Source organism: Echiichthys vipera, assembly GCF_963691815.1.
Source record: "Echiichthys vipera genome assembly, chromosome: 5".
Lineage (NCBI taxonomy): Eukaryota > Metazoa > Chordata > Actinopteri > Perciformes > Trachinidae > Echiichthys > Echiichthys vipera.
Window position 1 is genome coordinate 23,362,255 of NC_139830.1, and position 26,954 is coordinate 23,389,208.

Consider the following 26,954-nt stretch of genomic DNA (forward strand, 5'->3'; position numbering starts at 1 on the left):
ATATGAATATGGTTAGACCTTGAAGTTAGTACTGCTCCCTTTTAGTTTGTTGGTAGAATAAAATGTTGCCTTTTTACTATCTATTTGCTTTGAGCCTACATTTTTTTAAGCTTAATTTATTACAAGCAGTAAAATATCCAACAAAAAAATCTCTAGCACCCCTATCCCAATCCTGGATTACAACTGGCCACCATCTGACCTCACAGCTGTATCAGTGTCATCTTCAAAAGAAAAGTAGATCATTAATGACAACATGGTACATGCTCTTTGCTTTTCCCATGGATTTCCTGTGACACGTTTTGCCATCTGAAAACCATTTTTCCCCGGCTAGAGCATAGAGGAAATTCCCATCTGGCCAATCAGTAGATCAGACTTGCAGTGACAGTTCAGGGGTTTGGAGTCATGGCCCTCAAAAGAATCTATATCCATCTAATTACATCCACTCTTCACAACTTAGAGATACATGTTCTCCACGGACAAAGACAGCCTCCTCAGGCCTCCTGTAACTCCCACAGTCCATTGATAAAGTGCAGTCAGCACATGGAGAGCACAGATAACATTCTCTCATAGCAGAGAGAGCTTGCCATTAGTTTACGTGTTCCACTGTCAGACGCCGTATGAGACGGCGAAGGAAGTGCATCTGATTGAGAGCTCTGAGATCGGGGGCTCGGTGGAATGTTGCATGCTGATCCCCCGATGTAACTGAAGCCCTCAAGTGTACCCTGCCCCGCTTTCAACCCCTCTGTTTCCGTCCAGTCCTTCATCACTCACAGATTTCTGTCTGCTCTCTGTGTCAAGGGAGGACATACAATGACCTGAACCAGTACCCGGTCTTTCCCTGGGTCCTCACCAACTACGACTCAGAGGAGCTGGACCTGACCTTGCCAGGGAACTTCAGAGATCTCTCAAAGGTACCGAGGCGTCTTGGCCATGCACCCCAGTATAACAGAGAGAAGGGGCTTTAGTAGGGGCAGCTGGCTCTGATGGCAGGGGATTCCTTGTTAAGGCACAGACTGTAAAATAATATCATGTTTAATAGCCAAGGAATCATGTGCAGAGTCAAAACTCATGATATTGCAAGTGGAAAATGCTGATTGTGACATCCTGAAATACACTCAAATACGTTATGTAAGTTTAGCCCTCATTTATTTGGTACTGTATTGTCTCAGCACATTGTTTGCACTTGACTATAAGCCTAAAGTTGTTTCCTGGTTTCTGCATTAGATGGGCTTGTACATTGTATAACTACATGTGCCTTCTATAGTAGACACTAAAGTTCAATGCTCACAATTATTCATTCTTTCCGAAGGGTGGCTTCAGATGCATTATGTAACCCCAAAAATAATTTTCATGATCTCAAGGAGGTCTTGTCCATGTGTTTGAAACCATTATCACAGTGTTAAGCTATGAAGCTATTAAGAATATTTTTGAATTAACAATAAGGCTACTTCTAAGTGAAAGGGCTTGCTCATATTCATGAATCCACAGAGAATTATCACCCCACTTCTGCAGTTCCCCTCGTGGCAGACAGACAAAGCTAGGGACTAGCTGGTGAACATGGTGGAGCACTTAGCTTCTTATGAGCCAGATACTTATCTCAGGAGTTGATAAAGAGCAAAAGAGGGCTAAAAGGAGAATGAATATTGGATTTACATTCCCAAGTGGCCAGAAACCCCTCTCCAAATAAATGTTTTTTACGTGAATGCTGGATGTGTGGACAAACAAACATATCAACTTCAAAGGTGATATTTTGTCAATGTTGTGTTTATCACTTGTTGCTGCTTCCTCCAAGTAGCCGGAAAATCAGTATTCGCAAGTTAAATAAAAATGTGCCATTGTTGAAATATAGCATGATACAGCAACCATGCAGTGCAATGAACTGTGTTTGAAACCACACTCTTTGTGTAAAACAAAAACATCAAATAATGAATTTTCCTAGTTTTTAATAAGTTTGCTCCGAATCACTAATTTGGAACAACAAAAAATGTGTAAATCTGTATCAGATCAGATCAACACTCAATATCAATTAACATTCATATTAAATTATTGCCCAGCCCTAGTAACACTAATACACTAATGCAAATCACATGCTGTATTATGTCAAAACATTATAGCCTGTAATTTTATAAATAAAACATTCTCATTAAATAAATTGTCTGCTTGGATTAAACATTCAAGGCTGATGAAGTGATAATAACAGGTCATGTGTTGCAGTGTAAGTCTTTCTAAATGTGATGGGTCAAAAACACATCAAGCTGTGCAATAGTGAGAGACCTGCGAATGCTGCCAAATCAGACATATGACACTAATGCCCCACAACCCTGGGAGATAAAGTTCAGCATTATGTTTGCTCTGTCTTTAACTGAAGAGGAAAAGATCACTCCAGCACAAACTGTGGCCTGGTTTACTTGTTTACCGTCCCCTTCCCCTTCTATGTCTCTTTCTCTCTGCACATGCAAACTGCAGCTCACTGACCTGAAAACAGTCACATTCCTGTCTGAGCTCTCTCTTTCTCTCTCGTGCACTTTATCGCTCCCTCCTTCCCTCTTGTTTCCCTCAAAGCGCCGACATTCTGACTAAGAGCCTCACTTTGCCATCTCAGTTCTCAACAGTTTGTTTCAATTTTCAGCTCTTTTCAAGGCATGTGTGTGCTGTGTTTTGCTATGGCAGAGGAGGAGAACTTTAAAAAGAAGAAAAAATAAGTTACTGTGAACCACTCAAAGAATGGTGGACGTGTTTGATAGTTTGTTGTGAATCTGAAAAAAAAGAGCAGCCACTGCTCTGGAGCACTTCTTCACATTTCAGTTAACCCAGAGTGTTTTGGACAAAAGTGTCTTGCCACCATCATCTCAGCACTTGTCTGCTTTCTGCTGCACTAGCCCGTGGGGCATCCAGGTGGGCTGAGAGAGCCACAGGATGTGTTTGTCTGTGTGTGTGTGTGGATGTGTGTGTTGAGGGGGTGATCACGGCCGAGCCATGTGCAAACCTCCTGCCCTGGGGAGACAGTTATGTATTGTAATGTATTCCAGTGACATCCTCCCATGCTGTTTACAGGGCTGAGCTGCCTTCATTAGCATGAGTTCACAGCCTGTGTCTCCTGACAGTTGTCCTTGGAACCCCAGGGCTCTTATCTCCAAAAGTTCACAGCTAGTGTAGCATGGAGGGACAGAGGCCCCCACACTTCTCCTCTCTGCTCGGTCTGCCCTTTGGTTCAATTATGGATCAGAGGTAGCAGCACAGTCTCTAGAGACTTGTTCATTGTATATTAGGGCTGCGTGTGTCTCTGTACAGGTGTACGTCCAGTGGGTGCGGTGGTAACTAAGTATCGTTTAAAATGTGTTGATACAATACCCTTGTTTCTGTACCAATGCCAATATGATAACCTCGGACCACACCCATCTTTAATCTTGGCCTTCATTTTGATCTTAACTACACATCTATACAGTTTTGTGACTCTAACTTGCACAGGCATTGGGCCAGGGTATCAACTGCTTGATTAAAGTAGAGCAGCAACGATTAGTTGACCAATGAATTAGTCCATTGAAGGATAAATAATCGTTAACTATTTTAATAGATATTAATATATATTAATCGTAACTAATTTCTCTTGCAAAAATGGCTCAAGACAAAATCAAGACATTTAAAGACTCCACCTTGGGCTTTGAAAAAGTGGAACATAATTTTTTTTTAAAACATATTTTTTACATTTCATAGACCAAACGATGAATGGATTAATAAAATAATTGGCAGATTAATCGATAATGTTAGTTGCAGCTCTAGGTTAAAAACTAAATAAAGAAGAGCCCAAATCTAACAAAGCATTCTATGCCAGTTTTCAGTACTTTGGTACAGTTTTTTGATATACTGTATGGTAAAAAGTAAATGGACTTTTTATATCGCCTTACTTGACTGCTTTACACTTCATGCAACATTTACCCATTCACACACACACACACACACACACACACAAACACACACACACACACAATACGATGGCAGAGGTTTTAATTTTTGTTTATTTCTTTCTGCAGTTGAATAATATCAAATTAGCTCATCTAATATCTGTCACTCTAGAGCTCAGTGAGCTGCAGCATTATGAAAATAGATAGTCATGTCATTACTCTTTGGTTATTACACTGGATAAAGCTAAATTGTAATTGCAGCTAAATCAGAGCATGCAGTAGCTTACCTGGTAGAGTGGGTGCCCTATATACAGAGGCTAAAGTCCTCGCCACAGCGGCCGAGGTTTGACTCCGACCTGTGGCCATGCTGCGTCTCTCTCTCTTCCATTTCCTATCAACCTTCAGCTTGACCATCAAATAAAGGCATAACACACCAAAAAATAATAATTGCAGCTAAATATTGAGTATAAACTGACGCATCCTTAATACGCTAAATTATTTTCAAATTATCCCACGCTGGCTTTGCACAATTTCAGGAGGCTTCCTTCCCACAGATGAGTCATACCTGAGACCTGTTCATCAGTTACAGGTGACTGCGACTTGATGGACAGCATTGTTCAAACTGCTGGAGCTCTGTGCTGATCTGTCAAATAATATCCTCCCAAACCTACTGCACACACCTACAATTACCTGCTGGTTGGGCATTCAGTCAACTGTGAACTGTGCTATTGAACACGGCATTGCTCTACCTTGGGGCCAGAGTTTTGCATATTTGGATGTCAGACACATTCATGCAGTGAAGTGTTTCATTAGATTCTAATGATTATTTCTTGATGGTGTGACAAGTGGATGATAGATAGGCGGAAGCCCTTTCTCATAGCTGTTAAACGATGTGATGGGAATTTGTACAATGGTGGAAGAACCAAATGTGGTTTAACATTGCGCTTCTTCACGCACTGATTAAAATGTTTTAGTTGTATGCTTTGTAAAAATCATCTCAAGAGATAAGCAACACAGAAAAAGTGGCACAACAGCATTTATCAACCCATGTATTTTAAAATGTTTACATATATTTTCACCTTGACTAAAATCCTGATATTGTTGATTGTTTAAAGTGAGCTGTACTGAGGCAGAGAAACCTATTTTAATCCTTCTCAAAGCTTCTGCTGCGGTATTCAGTGAAAGCTGAGCATCTCTAAAAGACACGCTCCAAATAACGAAGAAAGAGCTTGGCTGCTGTATAGACCCCCACCCACACTTTTCTTTCCATTATGGAGCCTTCTGCACCCTCACTTCCACTCCAGTCAGGCTGTTTGGGAGCACATCTGCTTTATCTTGAGTCTGAGCAACTTGATTGCATTAGACTGGAGCTGCATGCAGCCCTGCCTCTGACGAGGCAAGCAAAAATGACCGTGACTTCTCTTGACAGAGCACCATAGCAACATACTGTAATGTAATTACTTTTGAAATATAAAATGCAATATGCGTCTCTTTGGGAGGTAGCTTAGATATAACCAAACGAATGGAGGTATTCTCTGCACACTCCCTCACCAGCAGGCATGTTCATTGACTGCATTTGGAATGCAACACCAGAAAGGATCCTGATTGAATCTGAAGCCAAATCTCAGTTTGATCATACTTTTTTTCTGTTGTGTTGATGTGTTTCACTGGGTCAGGTGTTATACAAGAAATGAACTGTCTCAACCAGTTGTTTCCATTGTCTTATATATGTGAGCAGTATGATATGCAACGCAGGGAAAAGGGAAAAGATGATTATTCTTTGTTGAATAGAGGTAAGCAAAGCCTGATTTGAGATTATTAACAGATGTGACTATGACAAGAATAAAGGTCCCAAAGTAATGATGAAGTGCTTATTCTATCTTATCATAAATGTGTTTTATATCCAATTGAACAGCTGTTCAATCATTCATTATTCTCATATGTTTTGCTTTTCATACTAGGACAGTTTATTTGACCAGAATGTGACATTTCTGCAAAGAATACACTATATGTATAATGTGTTTTTTATTAATGTGCATTGTCTGTTTTGGTTTCAAACACTGCCTTCATACTGTGACACTTCTGATGCTGAGGATAGTGACAGCAGACAACAGGACAAACATTTATCTCAATTAATAGACAAGATTGCGAGATTTCACAGAAATAAGTATCACCTATTTTAATTGGAACAGCCTTCACAACCATTGCGCAGTTATAGGGTGACAAAATCATGTTGGAAAAGAACTGTGTCAAAGAGGTGTTAAATGCACAAGGAGGCAACACAGCCAGGCTTTGCTCAGAATATGTTAAGAGAGAGAATTAGAGTTGTCTCTATGTTCTCATGTTGACTTTGGCGGGTTACAATGAGCACACTAACCAACTCTCAACACTTTGGTTTACAACCCCATCTTTATATACAAACAGGGGACCACAAGCCACCAGCACAGCTTTCATTTTCTTTCTGCTCTCCTTCTGCTTACATTTATTCACGTTTTTCCTAAATCTGTCACCTCTCTGTACATGTCAACACCTGCACCATATGTCTATAAATATATATTGAATTTACAACTGTTTTAATTACCTGAGAAATAGCCAGTTGGCTGTATGTCAGCTTTACTTATTAATATATATATATATATTTTATTTTTTTTAAAAATGTTGGTGTTATTTTTAACATTTCATTGAGTTTTGTGTATATTTGCTCTATATCAGCAGTGTTCAACAAGCAGTCACGTGCAAATTCTCTTTAAGATGACAGCAACCCCTGTCAAAGAATAACTTCTTCAATGATGTTGGGGAACTGTTTTTGCCATGCAGTCGGTATAATTATCCCAGCTCACCAACCACACAAGTTTTCTAGAAGACAATATAAAGCATCCTTACTTCTACAGGTCACATATAAAATGTATTATTATATTTATGCTTACACAGCTGAACGACACAGGAACACTGTGGGAACATTTTGCCTCAATAATGTAGCGCAAGGTAGAACATTTAAAAGGATATAACTTGTCAGTAAACATGTCTTTCCCTGTAACTTGGTGCTTCATTTAAGACGTGTTTGTGGTTAGTTGAGTCTGACTGTGCTTTTTACATGTACCAAAATCTAGTTAACTTGCAATATCCTTTTAAGCACAATTATATGTTTTGTGTCACATACTCTTGCCTATAATAACATGACTTAGTTTGTTTTCCAGCTTCTTCTGATACAATAATATATTAATGGGCAGGCAAAACATTTAATAACATCATAAATCATTTTCTCGTACCTGTTATGTGAATTATTTACTTATTCCTTCCTTTCATGCATTACTATTAACTGCAGCTGTATTTTCCTTATTCTTCTCTCCGTCACATGTATTACCTGGATTTTTCATCCAGCCCCAACGTGCATTAGTTACAACAGCGGTGGTTTTACAGAGTGTGAGACGTCTTGCGGCTTGCACCCCGATCCAGCTGGGCCAAGACGTCACATGCAGCACCATTATCACCCCATAAATCTATGCAGATCTCAATAAACTTCTCTTTCAGTCTATTCAATTGTGCTAACACTGATGTGGGCTGCCATTAAATTCTAAGGAAGAACAAAAAAAAAACCCTGACCCCATTTAATTTTGACTTAGAGCTTCAGGCATATGCAGTGTGCCACACATGGATATGAACATAATCTTCAAAATGACCAAGAGACTCTGTCTGTTGCACTGAGGTTGCATACTATCTGCAGCAAGCCAAAAGAATAATGGTGCAATTTTAATAATGTTTCAATAAGTGAATTTTGAATTGAGGGCTTTTATTTTATTTCTTCTGACCTCTGAGCTGCAGCTTTCAGGTGGAAAAGCTGACATTGATTACATTACCATTCTTCCTATCCCCTCTGTTACTGAGTCAGTGGTACTGAGTATATTAATATTGACTGCCAATATGCCTCAGAGGCTCTCATATTGGACAGGGTGATTGAAAAGGCAGAGAAAGCAATTTATTCACCACTAAACGTATGTTTAATGGGAGTAATTTTGTTGCCTTAAGAACACATGAAAATGAAACAGCCGCCAAAGGGCAAAAACCCTACTGCTGGTGTCAGTTCAATATTGAAATTATTACTGAGGCTGCGGTTAAATAATTAACCACGCTATCCAAGCTTTAGCCTATATGAAATAATTGGATGAATGTCAAAGAAATATAGCAGTGGCGTTTTTTTTATGTCCTCAATAAATGGGCAGCCGTTCTTCAAATGCAGAACAAAGAATAAGAGTTTTTTTTAGATTGTGAAAGACAAAGACATTTTTTTTTAAATTGCTTTTCCTCTACTTCTTATATTAGTAATAGAAAAAAATGTTGAGGTAGAAGATGTTTTCCTTCAATAAATGCTGGCTGGCTATATTTATAACCTTCAAAGTTGTAGTTGTGATTTAAGACCATAGCTTGTGGTGTTGTATTATTATATTGTATTATATTGAATGGGTCATGGTAACTCCCATCAGTAGTGCCCAGTAGCACAGAAGGGCTCTGAACACAGATTGGAGTAGCAGTGCTAGGTAAAGTGTTTAGCCTGGTGGGTGCGTAGGGTGTAAATCAGGTCAGCCAGGGTTAATCCACCGGGATTACCCACAAACATTTAGCAGGAGACGCTCATATCTCCACCCTCCGTCCTCAGCGCGCCATCCTGCTCACCCCTGCCACCATACGCTTGTAAATTTCAGACAGAAGACAGCGCAACAGGAACTTTTTAGGGTTCAGGAGAATAATGGGGTCTGACAGACAAATCCCAGAGTAAAGCTCCTTGACTGCCCTGAACTCTCCCCCAACCTCTCTGCTGGCCTCGCAGCAGGAAGCCTGATGGGGAACTAGTAAGACTCTACAAGTCTATCCCTGTTAATTATGTTCAAATATGCTTTGCTATTCATTGTGCTGTGCTAACACAAACAAAAGGAAAACATGCTATTTAAACTATGCATACATGGTATGGTTTAAATAAATTTTAATGCAGCTACGTGTTTGGACCATTACATAACCTCCTGTATGAGGAGACTTAGTGGCAACAAATCATCTGTGTCACCAGGCAAAAGCTCTGTCTGGTCCACAAGTTGTTGCTTCTGCATACACTTTATTCATGCAGCCAGAAGGGGATGAGTATAAAAGACATATAACTTACTATATGACTCTTATGTATGCGTTTGTGCACTCTGATAGTCTATTTTTAGTATGTGGATTGAGTATTTTCCATAATCCTTTCATGACTGTTATATAGATGCATGATCATTAAAATTTGATTTAGATGGAAGACTAGTCATGAGACCTGCTGTTAGCTGTACGATTTTTCCATTTTGAAACTCAGTATAGATTATTAACTTCGGGTGGCTCATGCAGAAGATCATTTAGAAAAAACAATAGACTTCCAAAGGCAGATCAACCATTTACGTATGAGGCTTTGAGTGTAACTAAGGTTTCCCGATAAATAAGTCAAGTTTAGCCCTGAGGCTTCATGCAAAGATTTACCTATAGTCAAGACGAAGAGTTTTTGGCGATATAAGATCTTAGATTACAACTATAAAAACAAAGACTACTACTACTTTTGATTTGATTTGAGTTTTAATTGCCCCTAATGGCTGGCACGGTGATATAATGACCCACAGAGATCATTTTTGACCGAACCACAAGCTAAAGTCCTTGCCTTGTAGTTTTAACCATATCTATGTTATTTGTGTTTTGCGCTGATAACTATCACTGAAAATCACAACAGCTTTAGCTTCCAGTATTTCAACGAGCCATATATTGGAACAAATACACATCAAGTGTCGTTTTTACTGACCCGAAGACACGGTAATGTAAGTTAAGTCAGACTGTGTGGCTGTGATGAGAAGGCAGTAAGAACAAAGAGAAGAGAATCATATCACTTCTGTTGTAAAGTACTCACTCTGGCTTACAGTCACTCATAACATATATTTTAAAACCCTTGAACTTGTCTATAAATCCTTGGCTTGTCTTTCACTATATTGTCAATATGCTGCCAAGACATGTGCCTGGTATAGTACTCAGATCTACAGACTTTCTGCTGCTCACTGGAGCCTTTGGATCCAAACCCAGAACTGTTTTAAGACCGCAATAATGGTGACTAGAACTGTCAGCCTTGCTTCAACCTACAATTGGATATTATTATGTCATTACTGTTATTATTTTGGATTTTAACTAATTTCGACTTTTGATCTTTTTCAACTTTTATCTACGTTTGACTGTGAATGTGACAGTAGTAGTAGGAACGTGGATACATTAAGACTAAATGTACAATACAAGTTCTCATATATGTATGCAGTATATAGAAAACAAATACAGCAGTGTATTTTGTCAAGCTTGCAAAATGTTACAACCATAACATAAGTGCATGTCAGTTTGCCTTCACGAACCTTACACAAAGTGTATAATAGGAAACTTCTGGAATTTCTTCATGGTGTCTTTTAGGGGACAACCTTTGTTTTTACTTTCACAGGCAAATAAGGAGCAAATTACATATTTGCCAGAACTGAACCTCTCAATCCTTGTTTTCTTTCCAGCCTGTTGGTGCTCTGAATCCGAAGCGTGCAGCATTCTACGCTGAATGTTATGAAACTTGGGAAGACGACCAGACACCACCTTGTCATTACAACTCCCACTACTCCACAGCTGCCTCCACCCTGCACTGGCTTGTCAGAATTGTGAGTAAAATCACTCCTTCAACCACCTTCACACTCATTATAGTACTGTGTTTGAAATCCTCAAATTAGTCAAGCATCTGAATAGGAATGAAGTCAAAGCCACATTCTCGGACAGCTTTTCATTTTTGAGTCTGCATTAGTTGATTGTCACTTGTCAGACTTGATGATGCTGTTACTTTGAGGTCTGTCGGCTTCTGCACAGGAAACAGCTCAACAACTCAATTTGATTGGGCCTGAGTTAGACCAATGGCGCTCAGAAAACACATTTCACAGGCCAGTAAACCGGCATATGTGAACTAAATAAAGAGTGGCTGGGTAATGATTTACAGAGGCTGCTGTGACAGGTTTATGTGTTTCAGGCAACCCAGTGAGCGCTGGAGACATGTCCATCAAGGTTACTGAGCACTGTCCTCATTTACTCTGGAAGAGAAGGAGGAGGTGCACACATACATTCTCCCAATCTGTTCCCCACAAAAGAGGCCCTTATAACCTGCACAGAGTCTTTGAGTTTGTGTACATTTGATTTTGAAGTCAGCTTATTAATTTGAAAGAGCTTTATGGGGAGTTTGTACTGTAGTTCTGCCCCCCCCTCCATCATTAGTAGGAAGGGGCTGATGAACTGTGGGAGCTCCCCTGACAGCAGTTAGATTGGCCTCTGTGGGTTTCTTCCCACAATCCCTTTCTTCCTCTGGTGAGTGATCCATCCGCTCCAACCGGCAATAGTCGCCATCTCAGGCTGAGAAAACCAAATTTGAGCCAATTATCATTATGCCTTACTGTACTCAGGAAGAACACTAATTAATTCTCCCCCAGGCTTGGATACTGATTGACTGATCTCTACTGAGATCCCTCACTCTACTGCAAAAAAAGAATAACAATGAAATACTGCAAATAATTCAGACTATTCACATGTGCACTGGAGATCAAAATTAGAGAAGTATTAATACTTGATTTATTCTGAAATACTGTTATTTTTTAATCTTCAGAATTTGATAGATTATCTGCTGTGGTTTCATCACTGCTGTATTAGCATGTCTTTTTAAATAACCAAGGCACTTCAACAAAAACCTTTCTTTTGTGAAAAAAAAACAGTGAGCAAAATTACATGAACAGTAACCATTGTGTCAGAAAAGAAGATTTTAACAATATTTTCTTAGGCTATAGGATTAAAAAATGAATAGGAAGTGTAGAGGCCCTTGCTTTTGAATGACACTCTGGTTTGATCTTGGAGAGCTGCCAGATAAGTAGGGTGTGTCGAACAATTAAGTAAATTGTTACCAGGTGCCAGATTAACACCAATAACTGGGAGGGATCTGCAAGTGTTCTCTAATTTTGCTCACTGCTTTTTTTTTTCACCAAATAAAGGTTTTTGTTGAGGTGCCTTGGTTATTTAAGAAAACATGCTAGGACAGCAGTGGTATACCCACCGCCCATATTATATCAAATTATGGACAATCAAAACATAGTTTCAGAATAAATCAAGAAATCAATGCATGGCATTCCAGTAAGTTTAAAACAGTACTGAGGTTTTCATTATGTTTATTTTGATGGTTGTATTCCAAATACAGATCAATAGGGTGGAAAAGATGCTGATGACTTTAGATTTGGGTGGAGATTATATTAATATTCATGACGTCTAATTTGCTTTCTCTGTAGGAGCCCTTCAGTACGTTCCTCCTTAGTGCCAATAACAACAAATTCGACCACCCTGACCGCACCTTTTCAGCAATTGCCCGCTCCTGGAGAAATTGTCAGAGGGACACCTCCGATGTTAAGGTGAGAATCACAACAAAAGCAATTAGTACAATCCACAGTTTACATTTATATGGACACACAGGTATAGGAAATTGTGCCCTGGAAGTTCAATCTGTCATCTTTATCTATTATCTCTATATAGCCTTGTCAGACACCTTCTTTAAGTGTTATGGAGCTGAGGTATCTAATTCTGAAGTAAATGATAGGAAATATCACTATATATTGAAGAACAGCTCTACCAGCAAAATTGCAGCTCTACAGTATGTATAATTGGCTATATAACCATACAAAGCCTCTCACTTGCTATATTCCCCGCCTCAGCCATTGTGCTTCAGCAAAAATATATACCATAAATTATAAATGCCCCATCCAAACAGCGAATCACAAAAACCCATAGTGTACAGGAATACCCTAAGTACTTAGAAATGCACATTTGATTTATCTCATGCAGAAAACAAACTATCTCAGAGGTAGACTGATCTTGTATCTGTGCATGCAAGCACTCATGAGTTTGAACAAAGGCTGTGTCTGAGAGAAAGACAAAGCCCTCCCTCTGCAAACCCACAGAGCAGTCACCGAAAACGCTGAACCCTGCTGATTCGCCTCCATTTTGCCCACTGCATAACACACAGCAGGAATACGCACTGACCTCAAAGTGTCATATATTTCTAGCACACCCTGCATCGGGTAGTGTTGCCCCAGGCAATTAATAAAGCATTAATGACAAAAGCTATTTAAAATGTAGTCTTTTATGTACGGACAGGGCTTTTACTCGCCAGAATCTGGGGGAGAGAAGCCAACTATGTGAGGCAGAGGCAGAAAGCTGCGAGCCAGTGAGCAGCTGAATAGTCAAACGCCACCCTGTTAACAAATACAGCCTACTTTCAACTACTTGTATGTCTGCATGCATTTGGTTTTACACACATAGAATGGCTACTGATCTATTAGAAGAGGCATTGTACTGTGGAGGACAATGCTGGATTACTAACAGTATTTCATAATGTATTAGAAGCAGGGAAATATTACGCAAGAGCTTGTTTGGTTTACTCATAGTGCAATAGGGCCAAAGTATGAGGCAATGCCACCATGACAATGATCCCATTATTAACATTTGCTGTGATCCTTTGATTGTGTAATAATTTACATTTTTCAATTATTTTTCTTAATTTTCTTTGCATTCCTTCCAACCTAGTTATTCCTATACAAAATAAAATAAAACAAAATAAAATGAAAGCATAGGTCTCCTTACATGCCCAGTGACAGACACCCAAATGCCATGCACATGCACCGTGCAGAGACTGAGCAGAGAGTCTGGGGTTAAGGTCAGCTTCGGCCCAGTGCACCGAGCGGGCCATCAGGGCTCTGATTAAAAAGCAGCTTGTTTTTTTACCAGGGTCTCTCCTTCATTAACCCCGGCCTCCTCCTGCAGTAATGACGACAAGACCAAGGGAGTCTGAACCCCTGATGGGGATGACCTCCTAAAAGAGCAAGTCAAATGGAAACAACCCTGTGCCGACCAAGCCCTCACCTCCTCGACCACCCCATCATTACTGTGCATCCACACCTCTCATTTATTTCTATTTTCACACAGTTATGTTAAGCTGGCACAGCCACCATGGGCAGAGAGAGACTGACTTTTCATGGAAGTAGTGGACACACACAGACACGCACACGCACAAGAACACACACACACACACACACACACACACACACACACACACACACACACACACTCCCTCATATACACACACAAACTGCCACCATGCTGTCTGAAGGAATCCAGCAGCACTCCACTGGTGACAGATTTTGACGAACATGTCATTAAGGTGACACAGTGTAAAGCAATGGAGGCATGTGTGATTGACTTGTTAGCCCATTACGATGCTGTTGCAGAATTAATGGCTGCCATGGGAGGGTGGCTTGAAAACAGAGCTGGCAGTTTTAACGGCTTGGCGGTGAGTTACGGCAGGAAGTTTACAAACCAAAAAGTGGAGGGAAAGTGCAGTTGTGTGTATGTGTGTGTATATTAGAGACAGAGGGAAACAGAGAGGAATGGCTACTTTAGTCCCTTCCCTGTCGTGTGCGGCGGGTGAAATGTGACCAACAGCAGACCAGCAGTATTATTGGCCTGTACCATGTCATGCTAACTCACTCTATCAAAACCCAGTGATTTATGGGGATTTAAAAGCTCGGCACGTTATGTTTCCCATAGGCAATATAAAACTCCATAGTACCACTGAATCTGACAAACACTGCATTCATAAAACAAGCCTGATACAAGGTGTTAAAATACTGTTTTTTCACCCTCCTTTATAATCTCAGGCTAGAAGGAAGGACACAGCATTAAGCTTGTCTTGTGTGTATGTTTTCTAATGAGGACAGAGTGGAGGATATACATTCCTCGTGTGCACATGCCTCATTGTGCAGTGGATTTACTCACTCATCCTTTTAGCTGTATGATTAGGAGGATAAAGCGTGAGAGTGAGGACTGCAAAATCCCAGAAAACATACATACAGTTATTTATATTTATATATGTATATTTATATTAAATGCCTTATCTTAAAGAATTTCTTCAAGACCATACTGGTAGTTTTGCATTTTGAGCCCATCACCTATCCACATCCTTCCATAGTTTTTTGGGTTGACTGCTTGACATTCAGGAAGCCACCATTTAATTTCACATTGCTATGAAAGTTAAACCTGAATTTAAAACTTTTTTTAATAAAGGTCATCATTAAATATCTTTTTTTTGTTTGTTTGTTTACCAGAGTCAAGTTTTGATGTGATGAAGTGATGCAGTTGGAAGCAAGTGCTGTCTTTCCAAATGTTCTTGCTTTCAAGGATATTTTGACATCCATATTTCCGAGGTTGCTGCCAGCGCTTTGCAAAAGCTGTGTTTTGGAAAAACAAAATCCAGAAGACATGAATGTTGTGAGAGTTTTTGAACAATCTCTGTAAAAGATATGATAAGATATTATGCACCATTATTGATCTCCAGTGAGGAAATTCAGTTGTTGCAGCATCACAGTAGAAACAACATAAATAAATACAGATAAGTATAGAGAGTAACAGAGACTTAAAATAGGATGGACATAAACTAAAATACAAGAAAACAAAATGGAATCATTGCATAGGTACAAATACAAGAGTATTTGGAGACATTTTTTATGTAACTTGGGTAAAAATAAAGACATTCAAATGTTCATTCATTGTAGTGGATTGCCTTTCCCAGGCAAGTCTCTGCAAGATGATGTTAATTATAAATAAATGGTTGCCTGGAGGGTAAAACATTATTATTATCATGTATTTAATGGGTTAAAAATGTAAAAAATACCAGTATCGTCATTCACAGGAGTAATTCCTTTAGGAATAGTCTTGTCCCAGAGCAAGAGTAAATATTTGCTCTCTTCTTCAATGTATGGAATCACACCAGGCTTCATGTAGGGGGCTCCTTTACCATGCTGACTTCCCCTCTGCTGCGAGGTCCTGACCCCATCACAAGAGCCCAGAGACCAGGGAGAAAAACCCAACTCAGTTCCAGTTTCATTTAACACACCTAACACCTCTGCCTGGAATAACTGGACTAGCACCTCTCACCGCCTTCTCTTGGCCTGCTGTTAAGTTTGTTTGTGTTACCTTTCCCCTCGAATTCTCACTTCATCTCAGTGGGATGCAGAGCCCTTTTCTCCGGGGTTTTTTTTCGTGGCTGTGTCCTCAAGTTATTCCTTGCACTTTGCTGAATATTTTTTCCGATTGTGTTGTGAAAAGTGTGGTATTAGACAATGTAGTCTAGGCAGTGAGCTGTAAAACATGAACATCTCTCTTCCTTTAAAACATAGGAACTGATTCCTGAGTTCTACTACCTCCCGGAGATGTTTGTCAACAGCAATGGTTACCATCTGGGAATGAGGGAGGACAGGACCATGGTTTGTGACGTGGACTTGCCAGCCTGGGCCAAGAAGCCTGAAGACCTTGTTAGGATCAACAGGATGGTAAGCTTTAGGCGTGTGCCAGATTCAAAATGGCATAGTTACTTTAGCTAAGATTATACCTTAATGATTATTATCCAAATCATTGTAAAAATTAATTGAATTAGGTATATGTATACAGTATATTCTGCTTATACTGTTCACTAGAGGCCATCTTCATTCTCGTAAACTACATTAGGCTATATGGCACACTGCATCATGTTACATATTATGGTGCATTGTAGTATAGTGCTGCACTGAGAATCTACTATAGGTCAGGATTCTGGTCATTAAGATGTATTTTTTAAATTGTTTCTTTACATATAGCTTTTCTGCCTCCTTCTCAAAGAGATCTATTTCCCACTCTTTCTTCTAACCTTCACATGCATCTGTCTCCTTGTCTTATTCATGAAGCATCTAATAAAGTGCACCGCTCGATACTAACACTGTACCCCTGACCCCAGTGATGTCACTAAAGGACAAGACTGAGGGCAAGTTTGCCCTATAGTGTTACCTCCTGTAATGCCGGGCCTCATCACTTTTGCAGTGTGCAGAGCCCTTTGTGTGGGAATTTCTGTGTGCACGCACGTTGAATACGGACAGCCTATCAACATGTGGTCCACAACTCCCAGCAGGTTTCAGGAGCAGCGTGGAGAAAGAAATGGAGATCCAACCCGTCTCTTGCCGTCAGATAAACTCTGTTCTCTCTTTAGTCTGGATTCACTTACTGTAGAAACTCTCAGCAGCTCAGTTTCATACAAAAACTATGTGATGAATGGCCTTTGTATTTGCTCACAGCAGTGCAGATGCATTTTGAAGATATACCAAATTAAAGTGAATACTAATGATTTGGACAAAAGCATCTTTAATAACCAACTGAAATATTTCACATCTGAAGAAAAACATGTCACATAGTGTTTAAAAAAATCCTATATGCTTCCACTTTCCAATTTAGGCTTGACGATTCCTTAAAACCATAGAAACGTTCCTAATATTGCTAGGACGACAAACAGTTTCATGCATGTTATGTATCGTGAGGTTAGGGGCCACAGTGTTTTTGGACCAGAGGTAGAAAGAGACTGGGAACACACCTGACCTTTTCAGCCGGAGTGACAGAGAGGGGCTGGTCTTATGGAGGTGACCTTTCCCTGCGCTCTCCGCTGCCTGGTCCAGCTCTATCAGGCTTGTATACCGTCAGACTGGCAGGGGGAGTTGTTAAGGGCATGTCTGCATCTCCAAAACAAGGAGAGAGGATGGCTGCAAAAAAGAAAACCCCGATTACAGTGGATATGTTGAAGGAAACGTGTGATATTGCCTTGCATTGTTACATTTTCAGACCACTGTATTCATACGACCAGAAAATCACTCCTCCCTTTTTTTTGTCTTTCTTTTGTTCTGTCCCCCAGCTAGCCCACACTCTTGCTCCCTCTATTATTTTATTTCTGTCAGTGAATCCTTCTTCCTGCCTCCCCCTCTGTCTCACTCTTCCTCTTTTTTTCTTCCCTCCTTCTCTTTCTCCCTCCCTCCCTCTCTCTTCCTCCCACTTCCCAGCTTTGCATGTGCCACTTTCAATTGAAGTGATATGCCCTGTGGCAAACTCTGCCTCTGTGTGCTTGGGCAGGCTTTGTTGGTAATGGCTGTTATTCCTGATGCGAGGGGAGGAGTGTAAATTCCTCTAGCAAAGCCTTACACCATGCATGCATGGGAATTATATTGTACCATATTGTGGAACAATACATCAAACCCCCACTGCATGGCTTCCATAGGTACATGTATAATAATTATAATGCCTTAAATCCTATCCCAAATCTCTCACTTACACTTCAACAAGAAATCACGTCTCCATTTTCACTCTCACAAGCAATTTATCAATGTTGCTCCTGCGGGCGGGTTTACAGTAAATTGGATCCCTGTTAGTATTGAACCAATTTCTTTGTCTCTAAGCAAAGATAGCCGGTCCGTGTTTTAGGTAGACAGAGAAATGTGATATGGGAGGCTGTCCTTCTCCTCTTTTTTTATCTCCTGTAATGTTTATGCACAGTAAAACAGGTTAAATATTTACTATTATTTAACTTATTGCAAGTTATTTTCCCTTACAGTACTCTATATTACTTTAGTGATGTTTGATGTAATGTAATGCAGGTAATCCGCGTACAGTAAAGTAGGCTGTGTTTTGTTGTGTTCAGTGTTGTGTGGAAGTACAATTTGTGTTGTGTCTTTTGGCCCATGTGCTGTGTGCTGCTGGTATGCCTCTCACCTCTAATTGCCCTGTACTCCTCTCACAGGCCCTGGAAAGCGAGTTTGTGTCATGTCAGCTGCATCAGTGGATTGACCTTATTTTCGGCTACAAGCAGCGAGGCCCGGAGGCTGTGCGCGCCCTCAATGTCTTTCACTACCTGACTTACGAGGGCTCCGTCAAGCTGGACAGTATCCCTGACCCTTCGCTCAGAGAGGTAAGGCACATACAGACACACACATTGCCATGGAGACAAAGCCCCTCACCCATCTCTTCTTCACCATAGACACACCTTCCTGTCTCTATTTGTCCTGGCATGTGTTGGAGCTCCGGGAGCATTCATATCATGCATCTGTCAATCAATTATTGTGTCATGCAAATGTAACCCGTGAGAGAGTTTGGCAGAGCTGCTGACTCAGCGAGTTTGTTTTCAGATTAGCGTCATTTTGCGATGACCTGAGTTTTTCATTTCCTCTCTCTCTGATGAACAGTAATCTTTCAATATCTGTCCCCATTATTCATGGGTCCTCTTAGCATCTGGATTGTGTGCTCTTTCCTCCTTGATGCTGAATATACTGTATGTTCTTTCTCCTTAATCAGATCAATGAATCTGACTGAGCTCTTTGATCATTCCGAGAAGGTCACTCAGTCAATAGATGAGGGAGCGAATTCTCTTGTTCTTAACAAATTAATTGAATATCTATTAGCTCGGCCGTACTACTCGTGAATAGCTTAATTGCATAGAGGGGAAAGGGGACCAGAGACTGCAGCAGCTGGCATGCATTGTGGTACTTTCCAGTTTGAGCTTGTCTCTCGCTGTGATATCCACCATCTGCTGTCTGCAAAACAAGTCATTTATATACTGTCACTTCCAGGGGCGCTTTTATTTATCAAGAGGCCACTATGCAAATCACCTGCAGAAGATTTGGCCGATCTAATTACCAAACCATATTGTGAAAGGTTTGGTTTTCATCATTTTGAGATAGATTACTTTTTTTATTTTGCATTAGGCTGAAGGCTTTTTACCTGTCTTACATCCAGCCTACTATTACCCTGAGAGATGACAGAATTGTTGGTTAGTTGCAAATCAGGAAGTCTGCTATTCAGACTCCCTAATTGTGCCCAGTTGATGTAGCTATTGTGACATGTGAATGTATTTGTGCAAGAGAGAAATTGGCTCAGCTAATTGCAACTGATGTAATGCGGATATGATGAGCACTAATTAAGACAAGCCTTCATACTTTCAATCATGTTTCTCATCCCAGATGGATTCTTCCTCTCCCTGTAATATAGAATATAACTATAATATCTAAGTCCCACATACTAAGACCTAGCAGTATCTTGAAAATGCATTATGAACAATTCTTTTAGACAGGGCCATTAACATGTAATCATTTGATTTTCTTGCATATACAAGTTGCAAAGATTTACTGACAATTCCAAAACCCATAACTGAGATATCCACCCTGCAACCCTGTGAAGAATGTATAACATAAAAATAAATTGTGTAGAATTTTAATTTCCAAAGTACAGTATTTCTCCTGGCTGATCAGATTACAGCAGTTAGGTTCAGAACAATTTCCTGCACAGTCTGTGGTAACGTTATGGCCATTTTGTAGGTGATTTCCTGCAAGATTTACTACATTATTCACATCATTGTTTATCACTCTGCCTGTCCCAGGCCAGGTATGTGAGCTGCCTGGCTGAGTCAGTGAGGTGGAGCATGGAAAAGTGCCCAATGAATGTCTCGCTAAGGCCTGCTGAAATGTGACGATTGACTCCGGGGTATTGATTCATTCTGGGCCTGACAGGTGAAACTGCAGATCTGGCATTAGTCATAACAATTAAGGCATTTGAAATGTCAATAAATTAGAGGTCATGAGAGATAATTTCCGCCCGTGTGTCAGATGGAAATGATGACACCCTCTGACATGCTGCTGGGCCTCTGGTTGAGGGCACGGTGACAGCTCTACTGGGCATACTGCCGGAACAGCAGTCCTTCTATGTGAAGCTCCTTCTGACAGCCTTCTCTTATGGAAAAACATGACAGCAACCCCTTGATTCAGACCCTGCTGTGTCACTCAGATGTAAACAGACAAATTATTCATCAGTGGGACTCCATTCCTCCTCGGCTGCCACTGCCCCTCCCGCCCCCTCTGAAACGACAAAGACAACAAAGTGTGCTGTGGCTAGCCAATGACGGGTGTGAAGCAGCTGAGATGTATTTAAATTGATTTCATCTTGATATTTTCATTGTGATGGGTCACAAGTGTTTAAATCCTTGACCTTCATGATTAGAAACTCCCTTCATATGTATCACATAGAATAGGATTCAGTGTGTATGATCATTGATGATATGTAACTGCATAAGAGGCAGTCACCTATCTGTGGACACATTGTTTGAGACATGTCTGCTCCCACATAAAGTAGTGCACATGTTAACTCCCAAGCTGTCACTTAAGAAACACCCCCAGGCTAATTCTTTGTTAGTACCTAAGGATTTAAATAAATCTAGATAAGCTTGCCTTAAACAAATTTTCATTAGCACATAAAGGAAGCTGGTGTCCAGCTTTGCGAAAGTAACACAATTACATTAATAGTTTGTTCATATGTATTTGCATGTACCTTTATGGTTTCTGTGCCGCTTTGATCTGTTTTTATAATCACTTTATACTACTTAAAAGCCAGAAGTACTTAATGAAAGCAATTTGCTTCTGTAATTCCAACAAGTCTGTCAAAAGGTGAAAGGTGTAGCAGCTTCATATTGGTAGTCGCCACCGCCAATCTCAGGTGCTGTGACTCAGCATGATCCCACGCAGCTTAGTGGGTCACTGCGAGGCCGTGTTTGCATTCTGTCTGACAGAGCTGTTGTGTTGCTGCATTGCATGAGTGCACTGGAGGATGCTGTTGGGGGGGTGGGGGGCGCAATCCTCCTCGTTGTCTCTCTGCAGTTGTCTCCAGTTTGGGATGCAGATAGAGAGCTCCCACCACTCACCTCTGAAGCCTTTTGCTCATGCCAAAATCAGATGCGAACAAAGTCATACAGACAGACACGCAGACAAAGTGTGTTATGATGGATGTTTGGTGCTCGCCCAAGCAAGGCGGTTTGTTGCTGGAAGGGGAGATCATCCAGATGGCTTTGGCAATAAGTGTCACTTATCAGCCAAAAAGCAAAGCCTGAAGTGACTTCAACTAATGAACTGCCTGTTAAGTGCTCTCAATCTCAGACAGAGATAGAGATAAGTTTCTGACATACCTCAGGGAGGATTACTGTTGAAGCACCTGAGACATATTGACATGTTTTGATCATATAGTGGAAGAACATGTACTTGAGTTAACCTTCAACAAGTCAGACACCCTTCCCCCGACACACTCACAAAGACACAAACACGCAGACAAATAATCCCCCTTGCATTCTGGAAACAATTGTTGGGCGTCTAAGACTACCAAAACGGGACATGTGGCAGCCCAGTTTTCCTGGTAATAGAATCATCCCAAGAAATATGGTGATGTTGTCCACATGGCCTCCTCAGCCTTTCTGATCTTTGTATCAGATTTCTTTATTTGAACAGACATTGTGACCCTGACCCCGAACCTAACCTTAAATAGCCATAATGTCAGCTGCTTATTACTTGACAGACTGCGTTGTAAAGAAACACTGACGAGCACTTAATTGTTGCCAAATGTGCTCACAAATTCACATGAAACTTTCACTGCTGTGTGACAGCGCTCGACCCTGGTGCTGTGGAAGATAGGAAGTGACCAGGGAGTGTTGGGGGCGACTGTTTGGCTTGCAGGTGGCCTGTCCTAATTCAGTATCACCTCCAAACTTCCCTTGCAACATCTCTCTCTGTGGCATGTGCTACCCAATAGGTCCTTTTGATTGTGAGTGGTGTGTACAGGCGGAGGAAAATGAGGGCTAGTCACCCAGGCAGTCTGAAGGGCGGGCGAAAGGCTGAGCGATTTATGTTCCATTGTACACAGTGGCATTGACGGACATCTACAAGCTCCCCTCTGATGGTGGAAGTGGCTCCAGTCACATCAATCATTCCCACTGTGGAGTGCCCCACTTTCAGTCAAGCTCAGCAGCTCTTACTGCTTGTTTTTTCCTCACTCACTGATGGCAAAGGAGATCTTTTGTCTGTTTAAATGGAAGTTTTTTTCTAATAATAGTAAATGCTTGATTCCTCTAGTGTGTTGTGTTTTTTTTCCTGGCAGTTTTGTTCCTTCCTAGTCACAAGCTTCTATAGTCACAGTTTAGAACCCATAAATCATCCTTCATCAAGGTAGCCTCTGCTGAATCTCCTCAGTCTGCCTGTGTGATTTTGTGCCCCTGTTTCATACGTATGTGTGTGCATGGACATGCTTTCCCCCTTTGTTTCAAGCACAATAACATCTAAAAGCAGGCCGGCCTGCTGCAGTCCTAGCTGGATGTCACTCCAGGTTAACGTTTATGCAGTAGGGGCCCCTGCGCCTGGAAATGGGAATGGTTAACTGAAGCATGTTAATAGGAAAAGGCTTGTCTCTTCCATACTAACACTTGGATGACTCTGCAGGCTGAGGGGGGAAGGGGGAGCACCCAGGCGGATTGGGAGTGCTCCCTTTCCCTTTACCTCCCCCTTTCCTCAGAGGCACGGCTGAGTTAGGATTTGCTTGCATTGTCAAGTAACGCATTGACCCATCACTTTGATGCATATTGATTGTGACAGCCGCTCTCTCTCTCTCTCTCTCTCCTTCTCCCCTCTCTCTCCCGCAGGCCACTGAGGCACAGATCCAGAGCTTTGGACAGACGCCATCTCAGTTGCTTATTGAGCCACATCCTCCTCGCAGCTCCGCCATGCACCTGGTGAGAGCAGCGAGCATGCTGGGAAAATTCCCTGCACCTCTGATGGTGCTGGTGTGTGAGAAAGAATGTGTGGACCTGCGATGATCAGCCTGGATGGTTTGGGTTCGCATGCCTGTGTTTGTAGGTAGACACACGATTGAGATAGATGTCCATGATTTCTTACTGTTTATATATTTCCACTCCGTTATAACAAAAGAAACATATTTTTAGAGGGCTTACCTCATGTAGGTCACAGACCTGCAATATAACAACACATTTTGTCTGCAATGTTTAATAGCTCTTACTGCCTACTAGCAATGTGGTGTAAAGGGAAGAGTGCTCCCTACTGGCGTAGTAGCTCTCCTCTATCTGCTGTAAGCGGCTCTTCCTTGTCTAATCCATGTAATAGCCAGCCTAGCCCCCATTATCCCCACATGGCTCTCTCTGTTTCTCTCTCCCTTCAAGAATCTTTGTAACTTTCAGACCTTTTAGTTCAATTGTCTTTCTTTTGGAACAGATGTCAATGTTTTAATCCACTTCTGTGAAAAGCCTCTAAAATTAAGTACAAGATGAGAGCTGAAACTGGTTCAAAACTCAGAGCATTGTCAGGACCACTATCTCCACCATTGCTTTTACTCCTGAACATGTACAGCAATATAACCCAGTGTTGTAAAGGTTGAGCTGGATTTAACAGTGGTGAAATGAGTACATCTTCTTCTTTTTGATGCTTATTCTTTGTGGACCAAACTCAATCTTTCTGATACATGTGTATCATTTATGCACCATCTCATGCGTATAACCTTCCCCATCTCAGTTTTCCATGTCTTACCCTTGTCTGACCAGTCCCTCGTCTGACTGCACTGGCCGGAGGGTGCAGTGCATGAAGCTCTCCTCTGTGCCTGTACCTAGTTTTTCCCTTCAACCTTCATACTAATTGCCTCTTTCCATTTCTTTTTCTCCCATCTTTTCATACCTCTTCATTTCTCTTTCTGCATCCCCTGCCTTCCTGTTCCATCCCCATTCCCTTCCTCTACCTGCGCCTCTTTCCTTGTACTCCTCCCTTCGCACCATCACATCCCTCCATCCTTTACACTCTGTCTTTTCTCTCTTCTACTCAATAGTGTTTCCTTCCACAGAGTCCTCTCATGTTCAAGGACCAGATGCAGCAGGATGTCATCATGGTGTTGAAGTTTCCATCCAATTCCCCAGTAACGCACGTTGCCGCCAACACCCTGCCCCATCTTACCATTCCTGCCGTGGTCACTGTCACCTGCAGCCGCGTATTTGCTGTCAACCGATGGCACAACACCGTTGGTGAGTGGAGCACAACACACATGGCAGGTGATGTGTTCTAACATACACATATGCCCCATGTAAAAAAAAAGGACACAACACATGTAATTCCTACCACAGCAGTGGCCCTGTAAATTCACTTCATCACTGTCACACACAAACCTGCCCACCACTCATAATAGAGCTGTAGCCAGCTGGCTATGTGAGAGGCTAGCACCTCCTAGGTAAGCTGACCATGAGTGTTTCCACATGTTCTTTTCAGACATGTGTGAACAACATTACCCACAGAACCCCTCCCTGAGAATCAGCCTCACCTCAGGGTCAGAGGGCCAAAGCAATGGTTACTTGAAAATTAGGCTGCAACTGCACCACATTCTCCTCACACGTCCCCATCTGTCACTGTAGAGACACACTGAGCTCAGGACCAAAGAGTCCACACTGTGTGGCTGCTCCAACACTAATGAACACAGCTGCAGCACCCTTGCCATCCTGTCGGAGAGGAGGGAAATGTGGTTTGGCTTTTCAGAATAATGATTATAATTTCAGGCATGTTGCTGTTTCAAAACTGGCTCCAGATAGCATGGATAAAATGTATCCATTCAGTTTGACACTTCTGACAAAAAGACAGATAGAAGTGTGTGTGTGTGTGTGTGTGTGTGTGTGTGTGTGTGTGTGTGTGTGTGTGTGTGTGTGTGTGTGTGTGTGTGTGTGTGTGTGTGTGTGTGTGTGTGTGTGTGTGTGTGTGTGTGTGTGTGTGTGTGTGTGTGTGTGTGTGTGTGTGTGTGTGTGTGTGTGTGTGTGTGTGTGTGTGTGTGTGTGTGCGCGTGCGCGAGAAATAGCCTCAATGATTAATTTCCTTATGTGTCCCTGCCTGAATCCAGGTCTCCGAGGAGCACCGGGCTACTCTCTTGAGCAGGCCCATCATCTACCTATAGAGATGGATTCTCTGGTTGGTGAGTAAACATCATTGTTTTGAATTGAAAATACAGCATCAAACAAGAAAATGTGGCTTTATATATCTGTTGTAGCTGTGAATGACTTAGTTAACACCGCAGGTATTGACATGAGTTCTGTTTATCCTTTTTTGTTTTTCACAGCCAACAATACTGGAAGCAACAAGCGTCAGATCACAGACTTAGTGGACCAGAGCATCCAAATCACCACACACTGTTTCGTGGTGACAGCTGACAACCGCTACATACTAGTGTGTGGTTTCTGGGACAAGAGCTTTCGTGTGTACTCTTCAGAGACAGGTAGGTTACAGTGTAAACTCTATTTCCTATAGAGGTGTGCACTGGTGTGTGGAGGACTGAGCGCTATGATGGGAATAATACAATATTGTCGCTGTTCTCTCCTTACAAGCCCCCCCCCCCCCCCCCCCCCCCCCCCCCCCCCCCCTTGTAGAAAAAATGATGACTATACTATAATACAGTGGAACTCACTGATAAGTAAAAAGTTATTTCCTTTCCATTAATAAGGATTCAGTGGGAGCATGATGATAATATCGACAACATACCTGTTTAATTATATAACATATTCTCACTGCAGCTTGACAGTGGTATTTAACTAATTATTTCCAAACTTGGATGTTAGGACAGTCACAAGAGGCTGAGATAAATCTCACAAGAAGATTTAGAGGATAAGAAAAGAAACTGTTGTGTTTCTTTCACTCATGACAAACTCGATACTTTCACCTCTTCTGGCTTTTAAAATTTCTTTAGATATTACAAACCAAGAGAGAAAAATCACTCTTGTGGGTTGAACTGTTCAACTCTGTCTACACTAAGGCAACAATCTGTGATGAAGGGTCACAAGCAGGTCATAAGCCAAAAAGGCTAGTGGATTCCACTATTTTATAGACTACTCCCTTGACTACGGTCATTGGGGCTTTGAAAACACAGCCAGCTGTTTACCATGTTGCCATGTTTTAACATGTTTTTACATTTTTCTTTAGGCAAGCTGACCCAAATAGTTTTTGGCCACTGGGATGTGGTGACGTGTCTGGCCAGATCAGAGTCTTACATTGGAGGAGACTGCTACATCGTCTCTGGGTCCAGGGATGCTACACTTCTGCTGTGGTATTGGAGTGGACGGCACCATATTATCGGTGATAATCCCAATAACAGTGAGTAAGAGTACACATTTGCCATAGTGACACATGCGTATGCAGTGGCATCGCCCTCTTGACAAAGTTACAGGAATCTTTTTCTACAGTTAAGTATTTCACTTATGAAATATACTCCTTTGTTGTTAAGTAAAAGCCTATAAAGGTGCATTCATGTTAG

General features: G+C 41.4%; 1 protein-coding gene across 4 annotated transcripts in view; it reads left to right on the forward strand.

Moving 5' to 3' along the window:
* LOC310946718 (neurobeachin-like) overlaps positions 1 to 26,954 on the forward strand; it is a gene marked incomplete at both ends in the record, with an annotated part of 214,607 nt that overhangs the window by 180,919 nt on the left and 6,734 nt on the right. For all 4 annotated transcript variants that reach the window (XM_083913262.1, XM_083913263.1, XM_083913264.1 and 1 more), the window contains 10 exons: positions 799 to 911; positions 10,451 to 10,591; positions 12,248 to 12,367; positions 16,187 to 16,339; positions 18,601 to 18,768; positions 23,308 to 23,397; positions 24,498 to 24,690; positions 25,551 to 25,622; positions 25,767 to 25,922; positions 26,624 to 26,794. In XM_083913262.1, the coding sequence (XP_083769388.1) occupies positions 799 to 911; positions 10,451 to 10,591; positions 12,248 to 12,367; positions 16,187 to 16,339; positions 18,601 to 18,768; positions 23,308 to 23,397; positions 24,498 to 24,690; positions 25,551 to 25,622; positions 25,767 to 25,922; positions 26,624 to 26,794 (1,377 nt within the window). The remainder of the gene's footprint in view (positions 1 to 798; positions 912 to 10,450; positions 10,592 to 12,247; positions 12,368 to 16,186; positions 16,340 to 18,600; positions 18,769 to 23,307; positions 23,398 to 24,497; positions 24,691 to 25,550; positions 25,623 to 25,766; positions 25,923 to 26,623; positions 26,795 to 26,954) is intronic.